Source organism: Melanotaenia boesemani, chromosome 6, assembly GCF_017639745.1.
Source record: "Melanotaenia boesemani isolate fMelBoe1 chromosome 6, fMelBoe1.pri, whole genome shotgun sequence".
NCBI lineage: Eukaryota > Metazoa > Chordata > Actinopteri > Atheriniformes > Melanotaeniidae > Melanotaenia > Melanotaenia boesemani.
In genome coordinates this window covers 4,965,845-4,981,445 of record NC_055687.1, presented here as the reverse complement: position 1 = coordinate 4,981,445, position 15,601 = coordinate 4,965,845, and the positions used below count along the sequence as shown (strand labels likewise).

The 15,601-nt window shown below is 41.2% G+C and overlaps 1 protein-coding gene and 1 long non-coding RNA gene across 2 annotated transcripts in view; one reads left to right on the top strand and one right to left on the bottom strand.

The window, feature by feature from the left end:
• Positions 1 to 15,601, bottom strand: part of gabbr1a (gamma-aminobutyric acid (GABA) B receptor, 1a) — a 139,479-nt gene that overhangs the window by 101,060 nt on the left and 22,818 nt on the right. The window contains exons 5-6 of the mRNA XM_041987908.1: positions 10,900 to 11,085; positions 9,323 to 9,340 (exon numbers count right to left, since the gene is read on the bottom strand). Of these exons, the coding sequence (XP_041843842.1) occupies positions 9,323 to 9,340; positions 10,900 to 11,085 (204 nt within the window). The remainder of the gene's footprint in view (positions 1 to 9,322; positions 9,341 to 10,899; positions 11,086 to 15,601) is intronic.
• LOC121641645 overlaps positions 1 to 15,601 on the top strand; it is a 35,680-nt gene that overhangs the window by 15,261 nt on the left and 4,818 nt on the right. Inside the window, exons 2-3 of the long non-coding RNA XR_006010750.1 lie at positions 10,970 to 11,082; positions 14,823 to 14,827. This is a non-coding gene — a long non-coding RNA (uncharacterized LOC121641645). The remainder of the gene's footprint in view (positions 1 to 10,969; positions 11,083 to 14,822; positions 14,828 to 15,601) is intronic.

The following is a 15,601-nucleotide window of genomic DNA, read 5'->3' as shown; positions in this document are numbered from 1 at the left end:
TGTCTGGCATGTGGAATGAACATCGATAAAACGTATGACTGGGTTTAAAATAAATTGCATAAAAGTATGAGGGGACTGAAGTTTGAAAAGGTGCACTTTTTTACGGACTTAAAGGAGAATAAAAAAGCCTTCAGTCAGCTCCACACCATCATCTCTCCTCCTCCATGCTCCACACTGAGAGCCAAATGCATCTTACACAGACACCAAAGATCCTAAATTTGGAGATGTGAGTTGTGACATATATCAAAGGGCCACAGCTTGATACTCAAACCTGGGGCCTGTTGCAACCAAAGCTCCTGTACGTTGGTTTCCATCCTCATGTTTCTTCACCCAATCCGATCTTTTATTATTGATCTTCCTCAGCCTAAAAAGATCTGATTCACACAATCTTTAATGAAAGGACTTTTGGGCTCTGGTGGCCAGGACTCAAACTCAGACCAGCTGTGTCAAGCAGAGCCGGACTGGGACAAAAAGTCAGGCTGGGAGTCGTACGCTCACCCAGGCCGCCCTAATTCATATACTGTACATGCTCACATGCAAGTACACACATGCATGCATGCGCATACACACACACAAACACAAACACAGGATACGTAATCACCAAAGCTCAATATTCTATATTCACACACAACTATAAGCTACCAGTCCAGAGCTTTTCTCCCTCCTACTCTCATTAAAAGACTCAATGAATCAGTCCCAGCAGGACTCCACTATTCATCTCATGATATCATGTTTATTTGAAACATGATGGAGTCATTTTGTCAGCAAATAATTCAGATGCCAGTTTACCATAAATATAATGTGTTAACATCAATGTTCTCTGCAACAGTAAAAACAAGAAGTGGGCAACAGCAGCTTCACCTCATGTGATTCTACGAACATTAGAAAATGAAAACGTCGACTTAACTTAGATAAGAGACTGTCCAAGCTTAAGAGGGGTTCCCAAATTTTTCCATGCAGCAGCCTGTGGAGGTATGTTTGGTCCAGCAGGACCACTGAATATAATATGCAGTAAAATAAGCTAACAAACATAAAGCACTGCAGTCACATCATTTCCAACCAGATAAACACCGATGAAGGCACAAAGTTCCCTCGTCAGCGTTTAACCTGGACTAAACAGATGTTCCTCACTGGCCCAGTTTACACCTCGTTCTGAGCTGGACAAGGACAGATTCGGACGGATGTGCACAGTAGCCTGTGTGTATAGACTAGTTTACCTGAGCAGTCTTAGTATTGAAATATCCACCTGTCACTTACAGCACATCTAATTAACTAATGTCTTATCTATGATACTAGGAACTCCCTTACAGGACCTCCTGTATGTCCAATGTTGGAACTACCAGCAGCTTTTATGTTTGGGCTGATGAGAGATGTAACAGCACAGCAATAGTATCGGGGTCATTATCACAGCTGTAGTACCAGGGTCATTATTACAGTGGTAGTACCAGGGTCATTATTACAGTGGTACTACCAGGATCATTATTACAGCGGTAATACCGGGGTCATTATTACAGCTGTAGTACCAGGGTCATTATTACAGCTGTAGTACCAGGGTCATTATTACAGCTGTAATACCGGGGTCATTATTACAGCGGTAATACCGGGGTCATTATTACAGCTGTAGTACCAGGGTCATTATTACAGCTGTAGTACCAGGGTCATTATTACAGCTGTAATACCGGGGTCATTATTACAGCGGTAATACCGGGGTCATTATTACAGCTGTAGTACCGGGGTCATTATTACAGCTGTAGTACCGGGGTCATTATTACAGTGGTAATACCAGGGTCATTATTACAGTGGTACTACCAGGATCATTATTACAGCGGTAATACCGGGGTCATTATTACAGCTGTAGTACCAGGGTCATTATTACAGCTGTAGTACCGGGGTCATTATTACAGCGGTAATACCGGGGTCATTATTACAGCTGTAGTACCGGGGTCATTATTACAGCTGTAGTACCGGGGTCATTATTACAGTGGTAATACCAGGGTCATTATTACAGTGGTACTACCAGGATCATTATTACAGTGGTAATACCGGGGTCATTATTACAGCGGTAATACCGGGTCATTATTACAGCTGTAGTATCAGGGTCATTATTACAGCTGTAGTACCAGGGTCATTATTACAGTGGTAGTACCAGGGTCATTATTACAGTTGTACTACCAGGATCATTATTACAGCTGTAATACCGGGGTCATTATTACAGCTGTAGTACCAGGGTCATTATTACAGCTGTAGTACCAGGGTCATTATTACAGCTGTAATACCGGGGTCATTATTACAGCGGTAATACCGGGTTCATTATTACAGCTGTAGTACCAGGGTCATTATTACAGCTGTAGTACCAGGGTCATTATTACAGCTGTAATACCGGGGTCATTATTACAGCGGTAATACCGGGGTCATTATTACAGCTGTAGTACCGGGGTCATTATTACAGCTGTAGTACCGGGGTCATTATTACAGCTGTAGTACCGGGGTCATTATTACAGTGGTAATACCGGGGTCATTATTACAGCTGTAGTACCACGGTCATTATTACAGCGATACTACCAGGGCCATTATTACACCAGTAGTACCAGCGTCATTATTACAGCTGTAGTACCAGCGTCATTATTACAGCGGTAGTACCGGGGTCATTATTACAGCTGTAGTACCGGGGTCATTATTACAGTGGTAATACCAGGGTCATTATTACAGTGGTACTACCAGGATCATTATTACAGCGGTAATACCGGGGTCATTATTACAGCTGTAGTACCAGGGTCATTATTACAGCTGTAGTACCGGGGTCATTATTACAGCGGTAATACCGGGGTCATTATTACAGCTGTAGTACCGGGGTCATTATTACAGCTGTAGTACCGGGGTCATTATTACAGTGGTAATACCAGGGTCATTATTACAGTGGTACTACCAGGATCATTATTACAGTGGTAATACCGGGGTCATTATTACAGCGGTAATACCGGGGTCATTATTACAGCTGTAGTATCAGGGTCATTATTACAGCTGTAGTACCAGGGTCATTATTACAGTGGTAGTACCAGGGTCATTATTACAGTGGTACTACCAGGATCATTATTACAGCTGTAATACCGGGGTCATTATTACAGCTGTAGTACCAGGGTCATTATTACAGCTGTAGTACCAGGGTCATTATTACAGCTGTAATACCGGGGTCATTATTACAGCGGTAATACCGGGGTCATTATTACAGCTGTAGTACCAGGGTCATTATTACAGCTGTAGTACCAGGGTCATTATTACAGCTGTAATACCGGGGTCATTATTACAGCGGTAATACCGGGGTCATTATTACAGCTGTAGTACCGGGGTCATTATTACAGCTGTAGTACCGGGGTCATTATTACAGCTGTAGTACCGGGGTCATTATTACAGTGGTAATACCGGGGTCATTATTACAGCTGTAGTACCACGGTCATTATTACAGCGATACTACCAGGGCCATTATTACACCAGTAGTACCAGCGTCATTATTACAGCTGTAGTACCAGCGTCATTATTACAGCGGTAGTACCAGCGTCATTATTACAGCTGTAGTACCAGCGTCATTATTACAGCTGTAGTACCAGCGTCATTATTACAGCAGTAGTACCAGCGTCATTATTACAGCTGTAGTACCAGTGTCATTATTACAGCTGTAGTACCAGCGTCATTATTACAGCTGTAGTACCAGTGTCATTATTACAGCTGTAGTACCAGGGTCATTATTACAGCTGTAGTACCGGGGTCATTATTACAGCTGTAGTACCAGCGTCATTATTACAGCGGTAATACCGGGGTCATTATTACAGCGGTAATACCGGGGTCATTATTACAGTGGTAATACCGGGGTCATTATTACAGCGGTAATACCGGGGTCATTATTACAGCTGTAGTACCAGCGTCATTATTACAGCTGTAGTACCAGCGTCATTATTACAGCAGTAGTACCAGCGTCATTATTACAGCTGTAGTACCAGTGTCATTATTACAGCTGTAGTACCAGCGTCATTATTACAGCTGTAGTACCAGTGTCATTATTACAGCTGTAGTACCAGGGTCATTATTACAGCTGTAGTACCGGGGTCATTATTACAGCTGTAGTACCAGCGTCATTATTACAGCGGTAATACCGGGGTCATTATTACAGCGGTAATACCGGGGTCATTATTACAGTGGTAATACCGGGGTCATTATTACAGCGGTAATACCGGGGTCATTATTACAGCTGTAGTACCGGGGTCATTATTACAGCTGTAGTACCAGCGTCATTATTACAGCGGTAATACCAGCGTCATTATTACAGCGGTAGTACCAGCGTCATTATTACAGCTGTAGTACCAGCGTCATTATTACAGCGGTAGTACCAGCGTCATTATTACAGCGGTAATACCAGCGTCATTATTACAGCGGTAGTACCAGCGTCATTATTACAGCTGTAGTACCAGCGTCATTATTACAGCGGTAGTACCGGGGTCATTATTACAGCGGTAGTACCGGGGTCATTATTACAGCGGTAGTACCGGGGTCATTATTACAGCTGTAGTACCAGCGTCATTATTACAGCTGTAGTACCAGCGTCATTATTACAGCGGTAGTACCAGCGTCATTATTACAGCGGTAGTACCAGCGTCATTATTACAGCTGTAGTACCAGCGTCATTATTACAGCTGTAGTACCAGCGTCATTATTACAGCGGTAGTACCGGGGTCATTATTACAGCGGTAGTACCAGCGTCATTATTACAGCAGTAGTACCAGCGTCATTATTACAGCTGTAGTACCAGCGTCATTATTACAGCTGTAGTACCAGCGTCATTATTACAGCTGTAGTAACAGGATCATTAGTACAGCGGTAGTACCGGGGTCATTATTACAGCGGTAGTACCAGCGTCATTATTACAGCAGTAGTACCAGCGTCATTATTACAGCAGTAGTACCAGCGTCATTATTACAGCAGTAGTACCAGCGTCATTATTACAGCTGTAGTACCAGCGTCATTATTACAGCTGTAGTACCAGCGTCATTATTACAGCTGTAGTAACAGGATCATTAGTACAGCTACATAGAAAGGCTCATGGAGAATCTCAACTAGTACTCATCATGTTATGTTCAGATAAAAGTTGCAGCTTGTAACTGACCAGCCGTCTCTCCTCCTTCACTCACTGATGGAAAAATCTTATTGATAATATTGTGACCATCTGTGAAGACACAGCTAGTCATTAAAGATTGTGATCAGGACTGTCTTTTTCAGGACTGTTAACTTTCGTGCCCCCTGGGTGTGAATACAGTTGTAAAACACATCAAAGGACTTTATTGCCTTCTTTTGTGGTTGGTCAACATGGACCTCACTCCAGAGGTCCAGCACCAGAGGCCAAGAGGGACCATTGTTCCTTTTACTTGTCTGCTGGTTTTGTTTGAACTCCTGTGATCGCAGTAAACAGCTGTGTCTTTTCACCGATCTGTGTCTGTCGTTCATGTGAGGAATTTTCCGAACACTCATGTATTAAACACTGGATTCATGTGATGTTGCTGCTGCTGCTGATTTTAAAATATCCCAAATTATCCCACACTTGCTGCCTCCTCCTCAACTGTCCTCCCCCTTTCACCTTTTATTCCGAGCCTGTTTTGCCACCACGTTTCTCTGCATCTCAGCTGTTCCGCCTCCACGAGCTTTGCTCATGTTGATCATTTTAAAAATATATATCTTACCATGTTTTTGACCAATCACCGTTATAAGTGACAACTGATGAGCACAAAATGATTGTGTCTTTGCACACGTGTCAGTGCCAGGCAGACCAATCAGCCACACTGATGTAATACTACATTATTTATTTTTTTATCTATTTATTTATTTGTTTGTTTATTCATTGACAAGCAGGCCAGTCCAATCAGGCCTCTTTCAAGTCCAGGCCACCGGGAATTGTTCCAGTTCTCCAGTGGACCAGTCTGGGCCTGGTGTCAAGAAGCTTAACAACATGAATCTGTAGCTGTAGCTCCAAGCAGAGCTTCCTCATCCTGCTCTGTCTGTTTTAGATGTTTCGCTGACTTCAACACACACATTATTTAGCTCATCATGAAGATCTGTGGCGGCGTGTTTATAAGCCCACTGTGCAGACGTAGGGAAACATTTAGAACATGCAGTAATGAACTGGAAAACACTGTTCAGGTCCTGATGGGCTGTAGTTTGATTTAACTTCTATGGGTTACTACATTTTTTAAAACACCTGTTTACTGCAGGCCAACGTGAACTCAGCTGATGAGTTTAACTCATGAACTTTGCTCTAACTGCAAGTGGAAAGGACGGAGATAGAAACAGAGGAATTAGGACTGTAAAAAAAGGAGAAATTCATATCCAGATAGTCTGGAAACGTATGTGTGATAGTAACAGAATAAATCATTTCATATGATTTTACTTTTAATCTGCAAAAATTAGCTCATGAAAGACTTCAAGTGAAATAAAAAATGCTTAGTTAAAATCTTTCATATGTGGAAAAACATCATAAGCAGCATTAGGAAGCATGTTTTGATTAAAGCTTTTGAACAAAGTTTTAACTTTTTCCAGACACAAACTTGTTTCCTCTCACCCAGCAGCTGAATTTAACCCTCCAGCTTTTCTCCACCCCAATAATTACCTTGTTCTGGTTCCTGAAGCTCGACCTGCCCCCTGCTGGTTTCTTTGGTTTTCTTTGGTAATTATTTTCTTCTAAACAACACAGTATTACTTAATTGTGATAAAAACTACATTTACCATTTAAAATTAGTATGTTTTTTACTTTATTTTAAAAACAGGATTTAGTGGGTATAAAATGGCTCATAACGCCCTCTACAGGTTATACATTTCGTGACAGAGAGGTTATCTACATCAGGAAGAAATTAAAAGCCCCACAGCCCCTCCCTCCAGATTCAGATAGGCGGGTCCTCGCCATGCAGGAATAGAAAACCACACCCACCAACGCATATGAAGGGATGTGAATGTATGATGTAGATTTGCTAGTTTCAGACTTCTTTTCTTTCACAGAGTTTCTGATTAAATATTCCTGCAATGGGACGTATTTGTGTAAAAGTAACACCGGACTTTATTCTTTACCTGCTGATCCTCATCTGATGACAGACAGCAGCTCAAATCGTAGCAGCAGCAACTTCCTGCAGCTGCCACAACCTGCCGCGAGTCTCCACAGCGTTCCAGAGCTGCTGATCTCCGCCCCCTGATCACCCCACACCTCCCACCCCAACCCTTGCAGTTTCAGTGGGTGGAGTTATGCAAAAGTTAGGGTGTGTAGTTACACTTTAACAGGAATAACAACATTACTTTGTTTTGAAATGTACTTTTTTACATGGATTTCCAGTTGCTTTGGTAAAAAAAAACTCAGTTCAGAAACTGAGGAAATGAGTGTTGTAACAATGCTTCTTGGTTATAATTCTGATACCTTTGGAAAGTCTGTTTATTTCCTTTTAAATGGAGCACCATTTTGTGGGATGAGCAGCAGAGTTGAGATGTGGGCTGCACCCATGTAAAACTTGCCAATCCCAAACAGCTGATTCTGCTGTTGACTCACGCTTCTGGTAACCATGGTGATGACAACAAGGAACCAGATTAGCAGCACCTGTGTGCATGGACCCTGCTGAAAATGACTAATGCTTTAGTGGTGGAGGTCATTGTAATGTGTCTTCGGGATATTAAGGAGCGGTTGGCCTCAAACTTCTTGAGTTGTAATAAAAAGAAGACTGGAGTCATTTTGTTTGAGCCTAGTGGCTCCTGAGGCACCAAACAGCAGCAGGAAACATCCAAAACCTGTAGGACGGCGGCCCTTGAGGACCAACTTTGGACACCCCTGCTGTAGCTGGTCCTGTATGCATGCTCGTTTGACTGCTTGGCTCCGGTAAATCAAAGCACATCTCACCCGTGTTTCAGAGCTTTTTTAACATATGAACCCCTGAATGGATTAGCAACACCCGGTCTCCAGCACCAGGGCTGTGGAACCTGCTCCCTTCAGACATTAAACAGGCCTCCTGTCTGTTTATCACATCTCTTTCTAAAACCTGCTGATTTTTTATGGCTCTTAATACTAAAGGATGTTTTTTTAAAAGTTTTATATTGTTTTTGGTCCTTTTATATTTCTTAACTGAAGATGTGTTCAGAAGGTTTTAATGTATTTTCTGTTTTTATTTACTTTCTGCCATTGCTTTGCTCTGCAGCTTTGGCTGAGATTGCTGTGGTAGTGTTGGGATTGGATTGATTGCTGCACCGATTGGGTGGTGAAGACAGTGTGATGGTGTGGAGCAACATCTCCCTCACTGGGGGGGGGGGACAAAAAACAAAACAGGAATCAGCTTGGACGTGCTGTTGGTAGCCAGCTCAACCACCCTGGCTGAAGAATGGGATGCCATCCCACAGCAGAATGTCACCAAACTGGTGACCAGCGTGAGGCGGTACCAGGCCGTTGTGGCTGTGTTTGGTTCCTCCACATGATACTGCAGTCGCTGTTTAACCATGTCTTCATTCAACAAATTGCCAACATGTCTTCTTTCTTCAGACTTCGACCATCCAATCCAGCAAACGACACCAAGCAAGAGTCAGCAGCAGAACCATTTGTAAATGTATGTTTCTCTGCAGGTTCGGCACTGACATATAAAGACTAAAGAAAATAAGGTTACAATAAAAATAATAAAAATATCAAATGCAGCCATGTCTATAACATGTTTCCCTTGGTAGAGCAAATCTGTCAAGCAAAATATGGAACACACTTGTTCTGTTTGTTAGGATGCTGGACAGAACAGGGTTTAAAAAAAAAAAAAATCATTTGTAAAGACGTTTTGGCAAGTTTTTTAACCCACATATTAAACCCTGCTGCTCATCCCACAAATGCATTTTCCTCACAAACGTGGCTCCATATAAAAGGGAAATTAACAGGCTTTGGGATTGTTCCAACACAGAAATAATCCACATGACTGTTGTGGAGTTTAGGCTTCTCAGAATAGTTAGTTGTTGATTTCAATTAATACAAAATAACTTACAAGTGTTTCTTTAAACTATGCTTCAACCCCAAATAGTACATGTCCACACAAACTTCTCACCATACGTTGAGTCATTTGATTCGCCTAATGGTGTTAGGAAGTATATTTTGTGGATGTTTTGGCAGAATGTATTTCCATCATCCAAAACTCTTAAAGAATGAAAAACGTTGAGTCTGGACTATTTAGGACTAAAACAAACAATGAATCAAAAAATTAACTTTGTAAATGTAAAAATGTGCCCTCTTATTCTATTTAGGATGTAATAATGATATAATAAAAAAAGTTCTTACCTGTGTAGTTTCTGTCATCTTTGGGTTGGCAAATAAAAAAGAGATAAAGAATGAAAATCCACACTAATGAAATATGGCCACTAGATGGCAGTGTTGCAACAGCGTGGTCTCCCTGTGAGAAGCAGGGGAGCCTGCCAGGAGGATTCTGTTATATAATCTTTGGTACATCATAAAATACAACAGGAACACATTAAAACCCTTCATAACAGGGAGATAACAGAAAATCAGTATTATAAGTAAAGTATCAGAATAATTCAACAAATCTAAAAACAATAAAGCATTTATAAACCTTTTAGATGTTGGAGGATTATACAATAACTAACCTACTTTCGGATGCCCATTCCAACTGTCCTGATAATTCCTTTTTCATCTCTTTTAATACTACCATTCCCATAGCAACTTTACCGGTTGCCATGCCAACTCATCTAATAAGCAGTTGGCGGCGTTTTTCCTTCATGTTTCTGTTTTATCTTTTTTTTTCTTCAAAAAAATCCCCATTTATTTGCACTAATTTGAACAAATGGTTCCAGACAGCGGACATGCCATCTGTTGTAACTGAGAGCGATGCTGGTTGTCAATGAAACCACCAACATCCGCTCGCACTCTCTTAATGTATTCATTGACTGTGGAGCCAGTGTGTAATGAAACGTGTTAGACGTCAAAGTCCAGTCTGGTATTGGTTCTGTACCTGCCTGTGCCAACCGTACACCCTCCTGAGGATTGCGCTCTGATTGGCTGGTTCATTTATTGCCTAGCAACCGTGCTGGAGAGCAGGTGTTTGTAATTATCTGTCATCTTTAAGGTCTAATGTTCCCATTTTTGAGAAGCAAGCTGGAAAACAAAGTGAGCTTCGAGATCAAATGTGGGGTGAGTCAGAGCAGATTTTAGTTCATTTCATGTGAATGCAGAAAGTAATTCCTTTGTAACTCACCGGCCACTTTATTAAGACATGAAATTCTCTTTAATTATTATGTTTAAACTTCCATGATCCCCACTTATTTAATTTAGTATAGAATAGGAAACAAGCATAATCCCAACACTCTTTACCTCCGGACCAATTAAGTCCTATTGACTCCAACTGTATACACATATTTTTTACTCTGTGATCCTCATCATTTAAAAACAAAAACAAAATAAACAGGATTTTTTTATGACAGGGTATCTAAACTTAAAAATAAAAAGTTTTTAATTATATTTTTATTTCCAGGGTTGAATGGCAACCAAAGTTGCTATGGGAACGGTAGTATTAACAGAGATGAAAAAGGAATTATCTGGACAGTTGGAATGGGAATTTTCTGGAAAGGACAAGTTAAAAAGTTAATAAATAAATCAAATCAAACAACAAATGTTTATTTAAATGGAACTCTAAATTTTTTGTGTAAAAATATTCAATAAAACATTTTAAATACATTTTAATAAATATTTTGGAAAATGACTCGGGGCGAATCCCCAGAATGTTTCAGTGTTTTTTGGTGGGACAAAGATGAGCATCTTATACATGATAACGGATTACCAGTATTTATATACATTTAAATATTCCACTGTAAAGACCAGCAGGTAAAACGTGAGACACTCACACAGGCAGGTGGGTTTGGGTGCGTCCCACCTTCCCAGCTTGGTGCAATGGCTGACGTTTCTTCCCTCCAGGATGAAGCCGGCATTGCAGCTGTAGTAGAGCACGGTCCCTTCCACCGGAGGCCCGGGAGGCTTCACCGTGACCCGGCCGTTCTCCAGAGACGTCCATACCCGCGGACACTGCAGTACTGGAAACCAGAACAAACACAGCAGACACACATTGTTGTTACAGGTAAATGTTTCTGAGGCAGATTCCGAGGAGGAAACAGCAACATTTTAGAGGTCAAAAATCTCATTTTCTTCAGCTCAAAGTATCATCCACCTTTCTTTAAATTCATGCAAACCCATTGTACAAAAAAGTGAGAAAAGGTCAAAATAAAACAGTGATGTGTGTATGTTGGAACAAGGTGGACGAAACTGTTCAGAGGAGGACTCAGAATTTTGCCTTTTAAAACCAGAAGTACACCATCTGAGAAGAGATGATGCCAAAATGAGCATTTTAGAGACCTGAACTTTCTGTTCTACAACCTTTAATTTTCTTCCGCTTTGCTTAATCAGAGTTGGCCCTTGCAGAGATAACGTTGACATATAAAATGATCTGTGCTGCATCGTTCCAAATAGAGATTCAGCTTCATCCTGAAAGTAGTTATTTTTTCTTTCTTTCTTTGTTTTTAGGCTAGCCTGAAACTTTTTACATTTGTGCTATGTGCCATCTTCACTTATACGTCACCAGTAACACATACACTGATATTTCCACATTTTAACAAACATCCTCTTTACTGTGACTCCAGAAGTGTTAAAACAGACCTCGTCACTGCAGAGATTTCATTATGTTTAAGTCATTTTTGAGCAGAGGCCTTAAACAGGCTGGAGATTTTCAAAAGAGCTAAAAGAAGACTTCAATCCTGGGTCATTCCACTGCCCCTCCTGGCCAAGGAAGGGCCGGTAGTTCAGGTATATTTAGGCAGGGATGAAAGTTCCCTCTTTCAGCCAGTGGCAAAATCATGATGGTGATGAGTCAACACCAACGATGAAGAGCAGAATTTGTAATAATATTCAGTTAACCCATAAGAGCCCGATGTGAGATATTTGTTACATACAGTTTCTGATTTATGGTATAAACTTTGCTCAAAATCCTGTTGAACACAATGTGATACTTGTCTTCTGTCCCCTAATAGACACCCAGAAGCAGAAAACCAGATTATAATCTTTTTAATACCTCACATGGTAATAAATGGTAGATATCCCCCCCCCCCCCCCCCCCCCCAAAAAAATGTTAATTTTTTTGTTATATTTTGTTAAAGGGCCAAATAAAGACCTCATATTTTAAAAATTGGACTTTTCTTACCATTTTTTCTTAGGTCAGGCCTTAACTGGTTAATGTAAAGGGATTTTAGATATAAAGCTATGCGGGGCATTGGTACCTACAGCTGGGTCGGGGGCTTTTGGACATTTAAAGGTAGCTTCAGCCCCCCCCCCCCCCCCCTAAAATAGACCTAACGACAGCCACGTGTTTAAACATCTGTCCTTACCGACGTCTCAGCTGCCCACGCAGACAGTTTAATCAGGACGTCCGCTTCAGCTGAAATCACCTCAAATCGCAGCCTTGGAATGAAATTATAGTAAAACAATCTGAAATGAACCTTTTATACACAATTATCATTCGGATAATTAGAATTGCAGGTTAACATATCAAACAATCTCAGGCTGCAGCCACATCACAGAAGTTTTCCGTCTTTCTCTGCTTCCTCCTGCTGCTGATAACAGCGTCTAAAGAAACTATAGTCCTTCTGCACAGTCCACAGATAATTGGAAAATGTTAGCCTACAGTTCTGCTGTAGGTAAAAACTGAATATAAATGAGAAAACGGTGAAAACGCTTCACATAAGCCAATGTTTGAAGTTTAAATGAATTCATCCTCTGAGATTATTCTTTTCCCTTCAGAGCAGCTTTGCTTCTTAGAAATTGAGCATATTTTCATGCACAGTTTTCTGACTGTAGACGACTTCCTGCCCAGCAGTTTCCCTACCTGCGATTAAACTCAAACACTGAAACAAAATGTCAGAAGGATGAAATAAGTCAGTGTGAGCCTTTGAGTCTGTGGTCTGGTTGCCTGACAAAACTATGGTGAGCTGGAGAAAACAGCTGCTCAGCTGCAGAGTTTGCTGAATCTTCCTTCCAGCATCTGAGCACACAACAAAACTCCAATCAGCACATTGCAGCTTGTGTTCTTACGTAAGCCAGAAAAAACAAAAATCCTTGTTTAACAAAAACGGGGCTCTTGAGGCAGATAAAGTCCACTGTTGTTAAGTGAATAGGAGCTGAAATGGCACAAACCAGAATCTCTGGGCTTATTTCTCTGGAAAATGCTGTAGATGTTATTTGAGACTGTGAAGTGTTCAACTTAAGGTTGAAAATCTTTGCTTTAAGAACACAGAGTAAAACCAGAGAGGTGCAGTTAAACAACTTTAATACTGTACATTTATCTGTAACAGATGCTCTGAGAAACCCAAACCAAAAACTCCACCTAACTTCATATTCAGATGATGCTGAATTCACTGCACCTCAGAAGTGGGAAGCAAACACACAACAGAAACTTTTTCCTCATTTCCAGTTATTTCTGCTGCTATTTACCTGCTGCCCTCACTAAATCAACTCCAGCTCAGCTGTTTTTTGGTGCATCAGAAACGTCTTCTTGGCTTTATTCCAGTCAGAGAGGACCATTATTTTTGGACATTACCATCAATTTAGGCTAATTGGTCAAGAAGAGGCTTCATCGTCATGTCCAGGTGTAAATAGAGGTCTCTTTGCAACAGTTACATGTTACATGCAGCAGTGTGTTTTAGCGTGTTTTTTAGCGTGTTTAGTGTGTTCAAGCCACAGCTCCACATAAAACTGTGCCTAAAAGCTACTTCAGTAGCTATCAGCTGTCTGCTCCAACATAGATGTGGGGAAGTGTGAGTATTTCAGGCTATTTAATTTCTAATCTTGCTTCAAAAGTAATTAAATATTTCAGGTGTCAAACAGCCCTGAAGAAGAGCTGGGTGGAGAGGAGTGGATGATCACTCCACACCCCTAAAATTAGCTGATGAGCAGAGGTGTAAACTAAAGGAAGAAACAGGAGCTGCTGCAGCATTTCTCTGAGTTACTTTCATCAAAGTTTTTCACAGAAATTTTACTAAGATTTCAGAAAACTGTCAGCTGATTTTATGGCCTTTAGGGTTCCAGCTCCTTTAACGTCACCACCCACCGTCTCCATCAGCAGACACGGGTGTCATCGCATGAAAACAATAGTCATGTGACATTTGAACCCACCTCCGTTTGTGGATGGTGTCTGGCATCAGATGATTGTGTTCGATGGTATTTATTAATGACAGCCACGCTTATCGTGTCCATTAGTATAGCATTGCAAGCATCAGTCTGCCGATTTCCTCAAACATCACCAGGCTTTCCTGAATGGAACTCAACACTTCCCCCAGAATTTTCACAGCAAAGGTGTTGCACGTTTCCCTTTATAGGTATGTGCAAAAACCTGAGGAGGCGCTCAGCAGAATTCATCAAATGTCATTTATTTTAGCATAAAAATGTTATTTCTGTTTTAGGAGAACGTGCCCCCGTTGTGATAATGATGAATCAGAGCTATAAGACACCCTTTAGTTAATTTCCTCAGTGAGGGAATGCAGAGCAGCAGTGCTTCATTCTCGTCTCTGTTATGAAGATTTTACTTCATTTACAACTTCAGTTCCAGAAAAGTTGCAATTGTGTGTAAAATCTGATAAATCTATATGTTACTGCCAACAGAATATTAACAATTTACCAGATGTGGAAACTAAGACATTTTACAGTTTCATTGCAACACATCTAATGGGGTTAATTGGTAACAGGTCAGTAACATGACTTGATATAAAAGGAGCATTTCAGAGAGGCAGAGTCTCTCTGATGGAAAGATGGACAGAGGTTCACCAGTCTGAGACAAACTGGCTCTAAACATTGAATCAGGAGGAATCTCTGTGTGCATGGGACAAGAATGAAGGTCAAACTGGATGCTGGAGATCTTGGGGCCCTCAGGCTGCACTGCATTAAAACCAGACATGATTCTGTACTGGAAATCTTGGCATGGACTCAGGAAAACTTCCAGAAATCACTGTCTGTGAACACAGCTCATTCTGAAATCCACAAAATCAGGTTAAAGCTCCATCATGCAAAGAAGAATCCAGATGTGAACAGGATCCAGAAACACTGCCATCTTCTCTGGACCAAAGCTCATTTCTGTTTCTCCATCCTTGCGTGATCAGGTGAAAATCACTGCCCTCCTCCAGCCAAGCGACAGACGACATTCATGCATGTGAAATGTTTCACTCTTTACGTAGACGTGCACACGGGTCTTGCAACACAACACATGAAAATAGAAGAATCACTGTCACCTGACACTACAGCCAACCAGCAAGGGGCTTCTGACCAATGAGCTGAGAGCAGGGTAAACAGCGTAGTCTGCAAACACTTTCAACATGGAGGATCAGATCATTTTAGCTGCTTCTGACTTTCCCATACTTTACAATACTTAAAGATTATAGAGATGTAAATAAAAAGGCTGTCACATGGCGCCAGGGTGAATTTGACCGAACGTAGGTTCTGGATTTATCTGGATCAGCCTTGAGATCCACCATCAAATGACGATATCCACCATGCTGTTTCCTTGTTTGT